Source organism: Fundulus heteroclitus, chromosome 5 (assembly GCF_011125445.2).
Source record: "Fundulus heteroclitus isolate FHET01 chromosome 5, MU-UCD_Fhet_4.1, whole genome shotgun sequence".
Taxonomy (NCBI): Eukaryota; Metazoa; Chordata; class Actinopteri; order Cyprinodontiformes; family Fundulidae; genus Fundulus; species Fundulus heteroclitus.
In genome coordinates this window covers 38,906,790-38,920,153 of record NC_046365.1, presented here as the reverse complement: position 1 = coordinate 38,920,153, position 13,364 = coordinate 38,906,790, and the positions used below count along the sequence as shown (strand labels likewise).

Sequence of the window (13,364 nt, the reverse complement as noted above, 5' to 3'; positions counted from 1 at the left end):
AGGTTTCACTCGCAGATCAGTCTGGCCACAGACATATATACGTAGACGCGTCATAGGGCGCAGGTTCGCACGTCAACGTCACCGCCATATTGTATGTGGCAGAAAAAAGTTGAGTTCTGTTATTGTGAACGTGAATCAGAGAAGATGCCTCATTCCTGTGCTGCAATAAACACACACACACACACACACACACACACACACACACACACATACATACATATATATATATATATATATATATATATATATATATATATATATATATATATATATATATATATATATATATATATATATATATATATTTGTGTGTATGTGTTATGAATATAAGGATCAATTTGTTAAATCTAAACATTGTGGTCTTCATTATTTCATAAAACCGTGTCACATGTGAACCTTTAGGAACAGACTTTTTGGGGGAGTATTAAAGAGGTAAAATTATTAATATGAGAAAAAAAAGTCCTAGGTCAATAAAGTAAAAATAAACAAACAAACACAAAAGTGATAATGTTATGATAAAAACATTATATTATGAGAATTAAGGGGGAACATTTCCAGAATAATCAGTTTGCAGAATTATTTCACTCCTGGGGTAATAGGGCCAGGTTAGATTATTTTAAATATTTTTATTCTTTAGGAGAATACATTCAGGAGAATGAAGCTAAAGGGATACGAAAATAAACTTGTAATATTACAAAAAAATACGACGAATACAAAGTATATTCAGAGATTAAAGTCCCTCTGATACTGTTTAAGTGACTGAGTAACTGCAGATTTGCCACATTTAAGATGGCGGACGCTCTGACGCATCGCAGCATAGGCAGAACCCGCCCAATGACGCGTCTACTCTTATATTATGTCTATGAGTCTGGCTACTCTCCGTTAAAGAAAATTTGGAGCCGTTCACCAAACGAACGTCCAATCAGCGTTGGCTTTGAGGCGGGTTGAGGTGTGACGCAACGGGAAGCGCGTCAGTTCAGTCTAAAGAACATGGCGGCTTCAGCCGATGAAACTAGCGTTAGCGTGGCTATCGAGCAAGTTTTATCGGAATTACAGAGTATTTATTAGCTGAGCTAACGAGCCTTTACCTGCAGCAGCAAGAGTAGCTTGGCTTGTGGTTGTGTTTTCGTCGTCACTCTGTTACGAGCGACGACGAATCTGATTGGTTCATTTGGCCCGTCTATCACCAACATAGGCCAATCAGCTAACCAGTATTTTCGCCCTTTCCCAAAATTACTTCAACGGAAGGTTTCCAGATGGATATGCGGAGCAAATCTATCTGGCGGAGTCAGGTAAACTTCTTTCACCCACAGCCGAAAAATGAGAAATCCCTCCGCCTGTGGTTAAAAGCTTTAAATTTGAAGAAACCACCGAAGAGACCTTATGTTTGATCTTTTCATTTTGTGGACAAACGACCGACAGAAGACTACACGATGTCAGAAAAGTGGCTGGGCTACGAAGTTACATTTAAAACCCCAGGAAGACAAAGAGGAGAGCAGACACAGGTAAGCTGAGGGATGTTTACGTTAGCCCACTTTAACTGTAATTTCTTAGTTTGTGCCACTCCTGATAAAACATATGCTTTATGAAGACAGCCATCTTTAGCTTTGTTCTCTCTGTAAATTATAATCTGGATATGTTTCACCCCTGCTGGTAGACCTATAGGATTCCGTTTGTAAAGTTATACAATGTAAAATATATTTTGCTGTAAATATATTTGGTCTGTCATAAGAGATAAAAGGCAGGGTTCATTTTTAATATTTTTGTTATTTGTAAATCTATAAATAAGTCACAGTTCCAAGTTAAATATTTAATTACCAAGCTAAATATTTAGCTTCAAAGTAAACGTTTAGTTTGTAAACTAAACATTTAATTTGGAGTTAAATATTGAATGTGAAAACTAAATGCTTGGTTTGCATCTTAATATATAGTTTACAAACTAAACATTTAGCATTGTATTTCAATATTTAGTTTGGAACTATTACATTTACAAATGTATAATGTGGTGAAAATCTGACTTTAAAAATGAAAACCCATTTTTTTCCCTCTTAAAATATTGCTGTTAGATTTTGACTGTGTAACCTTACAAATGGCATCCCAGATACTAACTGAGGATGTTTGTAAAAACTGGAAGGAATGTGTGTGATATGAATATTTGAATGAGTAATGATACAGGTGTTGCTCTAGCTTGGTGTTAACATGGTTTTAAGTAGCCTTGATATGTTTTATGCTGTTTACTAAACTGATTGTGGGCTTATGTTTGACAGATGAAAGCCGCCGTGATGCAGAGGCTGACCAGACCGCTCCATATTCAGAGTCACCTATGAATAAAGATGCTGACATTACAGGTAGGCATGATCACAGCTTGTTCCACATACATGTGGACAGACTGTAACCATCAACATGGTTTATAAAAATGGTCAAAATCTTTAGAATCTGTGCAGCTCCTGTGAACACGCAGGGGGAATAATCCAAGAGGATACTGATTGAGCGGAGAAGTTTACATGTCAAAAAAATCCTGATTAGTTTTATTTTACTGTAAATCAGTGGAATTATAATACACATGAATGTGTTTTGGATCTCTGCTATTAAATATTTCTTTGTTAAGCACCTTGACTTTTTACCAATGTGACTTTTTACTCAAGCACATATGGGACTACGTACAAGGTGTCTACTGGGATACTCACAAGGTACCAGTGAGATACTTGTGGCGGTTAAACAGTACAATTGTGGTAAAGATTTTGGGGCATCTCTGAAGGTACTTATACTACAGGGTAGTTATATAATACCTATAGATTAGCCCGATTTCTTCATTTCAAAATATTTAAATTGATATTTTATTGCTAATTATGAGACAATGGAAAGTACAGAGCTGCGCTAATACAGCTGAAATTGAATTTAAAAGATATGGAAAGGAAAAACAAACCCCATCACTGGGCTTCATGAATGCAGGCACATCTTTAAACGTTGAAACAGTATGACTGTGGAGGAATTATCCCGTAAAAGAAATATCTATTTATTCCATGTATTTAAAGAGAAATTATGCAGTATGTGGTAAAAAAAGAAGAACAAGAAGATCCCCCAGAGTGCTTCCAGCTAAGCTGGTCTGAGCTCAGCCCGGCTGAGACAAGGACATGATGAACAGATGCACTCTAAATCCATCTTTGCTGCCATGACTACATACAGTTACCTCCCCCCGTCTGTTCATACGCAGCGTGCAGCAGAAGATCAATGCAATCACAGCCCCAAAATGGGACAGAAAGCTAAAGGTGCAAATGAAACAGAGGAACTTATAGGGCACTAAATATCAGATTTATGCAAAAAGGGCATCAAAGAAATCAAAATTGGCTGGTCAATGTGTGATGACTGTGGAAATGAAACAAGTCCACAAGCAGAATAGGGCTGGACGATAATTTAATGATGATATATATTGATCGATAGACGTATATCCATGATAGAAAAAAGGGGTCAATAAAAATTTCAATAGAATAAAAGTTTTCCTTCCTGGCATATTAACCATGTTACAGTCATTACATCTTCCCAACCAATCACAACGCAGACCCAGGAACGCTCCGTCACCAAGCTCCACCCCCTTCAAAGAGTTCAGAGAGCACCCGTTATTTTAAATTTTTTAAAAACTTGCGGTTTTGGTAAAAAGTTGTTTGAATAAAGGGTTGAGTTTGAATTCAGTGTTTGTGAGTTCTGTATCTAAAAATAAGCAACAGCATAAAATGGCCAGGGCTGCACTTAAAATGTTTTTCTTGATAATTATAGATCGATCAATATGACTTCTTATGTTTTATTTCTGCATCGTTCAGCCCTAAAGCAGAGTAAGCTGAGCTCAAACCAAATGTTACCATGTGGATATAAAAGCGACTCTTAACAGAGAAATATAAAGTATAAGTCCCGTTAATCCCAAGGTTTTGTTGCAGGCTCGTTCTGTGGACTAAAAATCTTTCTGCTCAGAAAGATTGTGCTGTCACTTGGTACTTCAACTTTCTGCCAGGCCTTTGAAAACCAGCTGGCAAAGAACAAAAGGTTCCAGGAAGCCATCTTCCTCTATTGTTTACAAAGACAGTCTGCCGTGATGCGTTCTCTGTAATAACGCTCATCCTTCGCAGCCTTCCCGCCATTTTAACAATGCTTTCACACTTCATGCACAGAAAGACTCACAGTACTGCGGAAAAGTTTTAAACCGCCTCTAATTTGTTCACATACGTAGCAGAAAAAGTTGGGGAACAATGTTGTAACAATGCCTCTCGGAAATAAATCTGTTGAAAAGCCTCTTTATTTGCCTTTAAGTTTTGCCTCAATTGTGAAAAAAGCAGACTTGAGGATGTTTGTTGCAGGCAGCCATGAATAACAAATCCTTTCTTCCAAAGTCGGAGGGATTCTGGTGGAGGCAGCGTGATGGTCTGGGGGCAGCATCAATTCATTGTTATTAATGGAGACCTGTCAGTTATGGCTAAATAATTAACATGATGCCACCTGTCAATCACTTCTGGAGGCTCGTCAGTATGGAGCTAAAACAGTGACCGCTTGCAGCGACATTGAAAAGAGATTTGGCATTGTAAAATTAAGCATTGACAAATGAAACATTGAAAAATCACTTGCAGTGACATCGAAAAAGAGTTTGGGCATTGAAAGATTAGACATTGAAAAGTCAAACATTGTTAGAAAAGTAAAAACTTATGATGATATTCTCATTTTACGCTGCAGCTTTTTTCAGCTTCAACGTCACTACAAGCCGGCGCTGTTTTGCCGTCGGGGGCGGGGCTAAATTAAAGGCCCCTTCACGGGCCCTCGGTTTTCCGGTACTCCTCATCATCTACCTGCTGTCACAGGTTAAGCTCCATGTCACTACATCACTACAAACATTAGCTGTATAAGCTAATGAAGATAATGATAATAATGAAAATAACGCCCTTTCTTATGGTCGAGCAGCGGTATTTCACTGGAGCTTTCCATAAGTTCACTGCAGGTAGATGACGAGTCTTTGAAGACGGTCTCGATCAACATTTCTCAAAAGGTATTCCAGATATTTTCCCCAGACTTCTCTTCCAGATGTCTCACTCATTGTCAGTCCAGTGGCTGACCACTGGAACGAGGCCTGCGGTGAAGGACCAGCTGAACCCTGAGGTGAAGCTTTCAACCCTCACGTTGTTCATGAGGTATGGAATAGGAGGAAAAAGCTACAGGATACAAGTGGATGAAATGACTGTACTGTTGAGGGTGGATGGACTCAACCCTGACAAGAGGTGGAGGAGTTTAGGCATCTGGCAGGATGCTAACTGGGCGGTTCTGGTTCTTACAGAAATGGTGTCCTGGGACAGATGCTGCCTTTACTGAAACCCCGATAAGTTTTCTAACTCACTAGAAAGACAAATAATCCAAAAATATTGATCTCATATCGATTGATGTTAACAGACTAATACAGTTTTTACCTTTTTCTCAGTCTAAAATGTTACAATTTAAGAAACACTTATAAAAAAAACAAAAAACTTTTTTGTGTGTCTTTAACGAGAGAAGAAAGGCTTCATAAATCTCTTACTGTGTTTTATTAATCCATGTTTAGTGGAGAATATTTTAGTCCAACCGGTTTAAACGTGGAATATGTCATAACTTGGAATAGTGATGGACACATGCAGTCCAGACATCCTAAAAAAACCTAATTCATTTAGCCCCAACTCATTAGCTCCATATCATAAACCAGCCTCAGCGTCAGCAGGCATTTGTTCCTTAGAACAATACTTTCCTACAGTTCTAGATACCAATTCCTGCTGCAGCAGTAATGGAGTAATTAAGTTTTAGCTTTATTGTTATCCAGAATTTTTGTTTTCTCCCTGCTTGTGGCGCAGGGCTGGATGATATAGAAAAAAACATATTGATAAAACAGAAATCGCATTGATCGATATCAATAACTATTAAAACATTCAAACATATATTTTTAGTGCAGCCCTGGCCATTCTATGCTTTTGCTTGATGACCTATTTTTAGATAAATAACGCAAACACTGAATTCAAACTCAACCAACTTTTTACCAGAAATGCAAGTTTTAAAAAAAATACACGTGGTCTCTGAACTCTTTGAAGGGGGGCGGAGCTTGGTGACGGAGTGTTTCCTGGGTCTGCGTTGTGATTGGTTGGGAGGATGTGACGACTGTAATATTAACCTACATGGCTGCACAAGGAAGGACAACTTTTATTCTATTTAACTTTTTATTGACCCTTTTTTTTCTATCACATCACACGTCTATTGATCAATATATATTGTTATTGAATTATTGTCCAGCGCTATTGTGACGCTCCCCAGTATGTGCAATAAGTCATGTTGCTGATATCGAGCTCCACCACTGCTCCTGGGAGCATCTTTTTGGAAACTTTGCAGGCAAGTCCTACTTGGAAGATCCTCTGGGACCGACCCACAACACAACTGGAGGGAATATATTATCTCTTATGGGCTGGTAATGCCTTGGGATCTGGAGGAAATAGATGTCTGGGTTTCCCTCAAGGATCTGTTAAATCTCTGATTCTGTCTTGGATAATAGAATATAATGGATGGATGCCTGACATTGACAGCATGTTGAGTAGAGTGTGCTTCAAAAAAGAGAGAAATGATCAGTAGATCATTTAATAAGTGTTGCACCTAAAGATTAAGTCCCGCAGATAAGCAATACCTGAAAGGCATCCATCCTTCTAGTTATTCGAGATCTGAGCCAACCTCAATCAACAGTTCATTGTTCGGGGTCTCCTCCCAGTGGGAGGTAACTTTAACGACCTGCATCCTGATCAGATGTTGTGAACAACCTCAGCTGACTCACTTCCATGTTCCTCTGGATGCCCTTTACAAAACGGACAACGTTGATTTTACCCCAATGAAACCGGCATCTTCTTGGCTGGTTGTGTCTAATTATGCAGGGACAGAGACGTTCAAGTATCTTGATTGTCTTTAAGTCATGCAGGAAACAAGATAAAAAGTCCAGTAAAAACACAAGTCACATCATCCTTCTGTACATAATTAGCTGTAATCTTATCAACAATCACATTGTTGGAAGGTAAATCACAACCTTATGCTGTCAGACTGGGTCATCTTTGGATATTTGCTGAAAATAATTCAGAAAAGTACTGTCTCTCTAACAGACTGCTAAAAATAAAGAGCTGAGATCCAAGTTAAAACAGTTTTTTTTTAACTTTGTAACAGTTTCTTGCTGACAACATTAGTTCATTCCTTTGGAAAAGGGTCACAGAATAATGTCTTCGCTCTGAAAGTGATTTGGTGCTGGAGTGATAAATAAGTGGGAAAAGCAGCCGAAGTCAGAGAAAGTTTGAAAAGACCTTCAGAAGGTCTGAAGACGTACGCTTCAAGATGTTATCAGAACATTTAGCTGCTTGATGGGACAACACGAGACGACTGGATGTCAAAGGACAAAGGCTTTTGATCTTGGAAACTGGCTCAAAGAATTTAAACATCTGGTTGGGGAACATTAGACGTTTTCTGAATTCCTGTCGCAAACGTTGATCTGGGCCTGTTCTCTGCATACTGATTCAGGAAGGGGACTGCAAGCCCCGGCATGTGTTGCTCTCTTTACCCTCCTCCCCCTACAGCTCCCTTTTTTTCCAGTATGTGGGTGGCCCCTGAGGCAACTGGCTGCAAAAGCTCAAAGGCAGCAGCTGCTGAGCTCAGAGAAAACTGCAGCATGCTTGAGGACCCAACTTTACACAAAGTAGTGGCTGTGGGAAAAATAAAAAATAGTGGAGGAGGAAACAAGGAAACTTTAAGCAAGTGACGTCATCGAGTGAAACCACAGAGATGGAAACTAGGAAGTTTCTTTGTGCTTAAATCATGCACCAAAGATCCAGTAAGAGTGCCGGCTTCCTCCTCAAAGATAAAGTTGCTTTTATCTAAGGAAGAAAAGTTTGATTCACAGGAAACAAACTTTTCTCCTTTTTGACATTTGTTCCCCAATCCCTACAGAAGATCTCCCAACTCTGCTGCTCAGAGGGGCTCCTGCTCATTTCACTTCCTCTAACGGGGGAAGTTTCAGGCATGCTTTACTCACACAGATGGTCATAGCTCCTGCCCCCATTCTTCCACCAAAGAAACTCCAGCAGAGGCTCAAAGATGTGGGGGAAAAACTGCTGCTATCCTCCTCCCTCCTCCTCCTCTTCTCACTCTGTCAGAGGCAAAAACCCAGACCCCTGCCCGGCGGCAGGAAGGTCTTTAATCCTCAACATTTGTGTCTTCCAGAAGCAAAAAGAAGATCCAGTTAGAGTTTTTTTTTGTTTTTTAAATGTTGTCAGTGCCGGCAGAGTCAGTGCTGACCAGCCCATGAGGCTCAGATTAGTCCCTCTTCCTCCCTCTTTATTCCCCTCTGTCCTCCCATGCTGAAACCTGAGCCGAGCGCTCCCATTGGCTCACTGGCTGCCTCATGTGACTCCAGGGATAAAGTCCCAAACATGAACATGTCCTGCAGACCATAGACATATATAATAAAGGCTAGATGTCTTACGGCGGAGTCTCAAACGTCATCACCGGCGGCCATCTTGCCTCAGGCAAGCTTTCTGGCGTGCTCTGTGGTACCTAATGTAAGGTGAGTGATCAGCACGAACACAAATACTCTTATCTCATTGAATTCTTGACGGATTTACAAACAGTTTGGTTTCTTACAAACGTTATGAACGTGGCTATAATTCTTGATGCATGAACATGTCAAAATTGCAGGTTTTCTTGTTGAAAAATAACTTAATCATGCAGCATAGTTGCGCATCACGGCTACTTGCGCAAGTTATCAAGGCTGAGACCACTGGTCAATTATATAGATTTTACTGACACCAATAACGATTGTATGACAATTACTCTTTGGTGTAAATTTGAGGGAAATCAATCTCACAATGGTCCAAAAAGATAAATGTTCCCCTAATTTCCCCATGGTTATTATAAATTATTTTAATATACCAACTCTTATTTCAGGATTTGTTGAGCGACGGGCTCTGAAAAAGCTGTCCTGTGATGTCTGCCATGCCAGCTTGGTAACAGATGCTGCATCTGCCATCAAGGACCAGAGCTACCACCTGCTGAAGTTAAAAAACACCGGAGGTCTGGTGATTCCATCAGAAGGCACAGTGATGGTAGTCAGGGCAGCAGAGTGGGTCATTCGTCAGACCTCATGTACCAGATGATCACAGCCTATCAAAGTGCTAGAGGTCGTGTACATTGTACGGAAGAGGATAGGGTCAGAGGATGTGTTTGTGCTCAGAGAGCACATCGGAGAAACACAGTATGGCATAGACAGCCACCACCATACGCTGTTAACGTTGGTTGTGTCCTTGTTTTTTAAGTTAAGGCTGCACCACATTGCCAAAATAACTAACCTTAGCTTACAGAGCAACAACATGCAACAGAAGCTCAATAAAACCGTCCTTTTCAAAGGGCATTAGCCAAGCTATGTTTTTTGGGTCATTTTTTAAATCTCTGTCTTCCATGTGTATACCATCACAGTAGTGTAGGTGGGGATTTCAACATGCTTCATGCTACATGCTACATATATATATATATATATATATATATATATATATATATATATATATATATATATATATATATATATATATATATATATATATATATATATATATACACAATTATATATAATTTGAAACCTGGATTATGCTTCTACACCAAGAGGTTGCCACACAATAAGCCTTTTTTGTCAGTATTTCATATTTTATTATAACAGTAATATTCATATTATAAAAGTATGTATGTAAATATAAATAAATTAGAACTGTGGAATAATTAATCACACCCTAATAAAAGTGTTTATATATATATATATATATATATATATATATATATATATATATATATACACACACACATATATATATATATGTGTATATATAATATATACACACACATATATATATATATATATATATATATATATATATATATATATATATATCATGTTGCCATTGAGTTTTAATAGCATATATTGATTTAACATAAATACCTTGTGCATTTGTATATTTATTGCACCTGTATGTTCTATTCAATGTTCTTTTTATATGAAATTCCATGGTTATAATTATTCATAAGTGTGCAGTGTCATAACTACATGTCTGACTTTTGTTTAACAAACCAAACAGTTTGAGAATCGTTAGACAATTGAGGAAGTTATGGTTATTTAAGTACATGCGCCATTGAAACACAATGTTACGAATGAGCGAGCTGCCTGTGGCAAGATGGCCGCCACGTGCGGACGTCGACCCCCATTGGCCAGCAGCGCGGACGAGACATCTAGCCTTTATTATGGATATCTATGCTGCAGACTCCCTCTGCTAGGAAATGAGGCTGCAGAGATACAAGTTGATTACTGGGAGGAGTGGAAGATTGAACACTCACTACCAAAATGTTGTGTAAGAAAAAACGAAACAAAAACCAATCTTTTGTGGTTTTTATGAGCCGCATGAGGACCCTTGCATACTTTAAGCATAGAACATTAATATTTCTCTTTTTAGGGTAGCATTTTTGGGCTTTTGAACAGTTTCAAATGTTGCAAATTGAGAAAATAATCACCATCTTTTTTTTAGAGGCTGCAAATGCGTTGAAGACCACTTGTCAATATTCGGCACATTAGTTTTTTTCCTTTAGTTTCCGTCATGATTTTAGATAACCTTTAAAAATAAAATCGATCAGGGATGATTTTGCTGATGTTTTATGTGGGCGATACGCGGCGTAAAATCATTCACACTCCTGGCAGATTTAGATTTTAAAGGATTTTATTCAACCAAGATGTTTCTGGCAGGAAATCAGAGCATCTCTCTGTAGATGATAAAGTAATTTAAAGGAAGTATACATTTTTTAAAACATTTTATTGAAGATGATCATTTAGTAGAAATATATTTATTGATATTACAGCAATTGGACCCCTTTTCTCTAGATTCTGACCAGATTTTTGCATGTTTCTGGTATTTTGATTGTTGTCTTTGATGTAGAGCTCTGACTCTTTCAGATCGGAAGGCCTCCTTGCCATCACCCTAATCTGTAGCTACCATTATAGATTCTCTTTCAGATTCAAGTCAGGACTTTAACTGGGTATTTCCAAGAGGGATGAACAAAAAAACAATTGTTGGATCACATCAAAATAAAGAGAAAAATCCAGCCCTCCTCGGAGCTGATGGTCCTGTAAAAACATCATTTGAAATTTTAAAGTGACAAAAAGTGGGACCTTATGTTAATGGATTACCATTTTAACACAATTTACACCTTTTTTGTAACTACATGTTCACACACTCTTGGTTTTGACTCTTGGTTTTGAAGCTGTTTGCTAAATTCAGAAATTCTTTGATTATAACTTCTTTCATGGCAACATTTTTAACTTCTTGGTCACAATTCATTGATCAAACTGCAGATGTGTTTGTGTGCTTTAACCCAGTGTGTCCCCCACTGCCATGAGACTGATGGCTCACTGTCAAATTATCTTAGAGAGCAAGAGTGTGCACAAAGAAAAACAACTTATATTTCAGTTCTGGGTTTTTCTTTCAGAACCAGAACTGGACGGTTAATTTTATGTCTCCTGCGTAAAACACAGTGTAGACTTTAAAACACCAGGAGGTTAAGCCACTCATGATTTTAGTTACTGAACGACGACGGATCGCTTAATGTTTAAGTATGTGTTTGCTTTATTGTTTCAGCGTTGACCCTCAACAAGGTTTTTAATGCCTCAGCACGTTCTTCCTCCTTAGAGTCGTCCATCACCGGGAACGTTTCCCACTGACAGACAGACCCAGTAGAAGGAAGCTGATGTCTGCAGGATTCTCTGCCGGTAGTTGCTCCACCAGGGGTGTACGCAGGCTTCGGTTCTCAACGTGGAGGTCGTGGGTTTGAGTCCCGGCCCGTGGACCTTTGCTGCAGTCTTCCTCTCTCAATCCCATTTCTGGTCAGCCTACTGCCAAATAAGGGCCACTTCTGTCACAAAATAAACCATTTCTGCCAGATTTTTAAGTTAACTGTAATTCTTTTACACGCCATGACTTCCCCCTTTCCAAAATGGACGATTATCTTGACCCAAATGTTTCAATATTTGAAAAATTTAAGCAGCACAGCTGGACAGAAAATTCAAATGTAAACTCAAACTTGCAAAGATTTCTAGGTAAGTGCCAAAAGATGCTTTCTGTGACTGTAAACTTGTTGACTGAACCATTACTGATGACAGTGTTACTCTTATTTTTCTGTAAGACAAATCCCTCATTACACCTAAACATTTGCATCACTTAACATTATTAATTTAGGGGGTTTAAACTTCTGAGCTCCCATTAAAATCAAACTGAATCCTGAGTGAAACCGAACATCTTTAAATACGACAAAAGAATCTGAAGGCATTAAATTCCGATCTTTATTGATTTCATATGGTTTTGCCGTTTTCATATGTAAACTTCCTGACGTTGTCCTCGATCCAGTCGCTGAAGGCCGACACTCGTGTGAACACCGAGGGCTTCTTGTCTCTGATGCAGCCCTGAGGTCCGAAGCTGACCACGCCGTGCACCTCCCAGGTCCCGGCGGCCGAGCAGGAGAACGGACCGCCTGAGTCTCCCTGCAGGAGAGCAGAACATGCACATAATGACTTAGACTTAGACAAACTTTACTGTCATTTTGTATTTACAGAGCGCATACAAAAACACATTTCGTTGCATACAGTTTACGACAATGTAATGAGATTGCAGTTGAAATAAGATAACAGTACAATATAAAGTGCATGCTCACAATGCATTGCAATAAATTGGATTTTCATAGAAATGTTAATTTATCCTAGCGATTGAATTCGAAAAAGAAAGTTATTATTATTATTATGTTAAATCATAACATGCAGAATTATATCTGTTGATTTTGATTTTTACAACAATATTTTATTGCATAAAACCAGAAAAGAAAAGGAATTTTGATACAGAAACAACATGACCGACACACTTGCAGGGAAGACTGCCGATTTGACATTTGACCAGCAGTCTGCAAGCGTTAGTAGTAGTATCCTTTATTTAGCCAGGAAAAAAACTCACTGAGGTTCAAACATCTTTTCCAGCAGTGATAAGAATGTAACAATGCAGGATAAAATGTTTTTTAAGAAATGTGCAGAAGAATGTTCAATAATGTTTGTAGTGCAAAAAAGGTATTAATTTCAAAAGTTTAATGTTGGCAGTGCAAAAAAATAATGGTGCAAAAATGCAGAAAATGTTCAGTTGTGTGCTTTTAATAATAAACAAAGAGAGGACATTTAGGTTTGGTAGAGCCTGACTTATTTCTGTATCCCTGTATTTCAGATATTAATAACCTGACGCTGTATTCTTGAGTAAAATATCACCGCT

At 38.5% G+C, this 13,364-nt stretch overlaps 2 protein-coding genes and 2 long non-coding RNA genes across 7 annotated transcripts in view; 2 read left to right on the top strand and 2 right to left on the bottom strand.

The window, feature by feature from the left end:
• LOC105926505 (protein FAM13A) overlaps window positions 1-8,316 on the bottom strand; it is an 84,444-nt gene extending 76,128 nt beyond the window's left edge. For 2 of the 3 annotated variants that reach the window (XM_021316623.2, XM_021316627.2), the window contains exon 1: window positions 8,060-8,316. In XM_021316623.2, the coding sequence (XP_021172298.2) occupies window positions 8,060-8,086 (27 nt within the window). In that variant the 5' untranslated portion in view covers window positions 8,087-8,316. The remainder of the gene's footprint in view (window positions 1-8,059) is intronic. The other variant, XM_012862871.3, reaches the window with a different exon arrangement.
• LOC118563229 lies at window positions 1,303-12,514 on the top strand. 2 transcript variants are annotated; one of them, XR_004931118.1, is made up of 3 exons: window positions 1,303-1,505; window positions 2,268-2,348; window positions 12,462-12,514. It is a non-coding gene; the product is annotated as an uncharacterized LOC118563229 (long non-coding RNA). The 2 variants fall into 2 exon arrangements; XR_004931117.1 differs by lacking the exon at window positions 12,462-12,514 and adding an exon at window positions 11,750-12,324.
• On the top strand, window positions 8,495-9,441 carry LOC118563228. The gene is made up of 2 exons (XR_004931116.1): window positions 8,495-8,590; window positions 8,971-9,441. It is a non-coding gene; the product is annotated as an uncharacterized LOC118563228 (long non-coding RNA).
• The window catches only part of zgc:154142 (uncharacterized protein LOC555481 homolog), a 35,228-nt gene continuing 34,187 nt past the window's right edge, over window positions 12,324-13,364 (bottom strand). Inside the window, exon 25 of the mRNA XM_036137564.1 lies at window positions 12,324-12,595. Within this exon, the coding sequence (XP_035993457.1) occupies window positions 12,407-12,595 (189 nt within the window). The 3' untranslated portion in view covers window positions 12,324-12,406. The remainder of the gene's footprint in view (window positions 12,596-13,364) is intronic.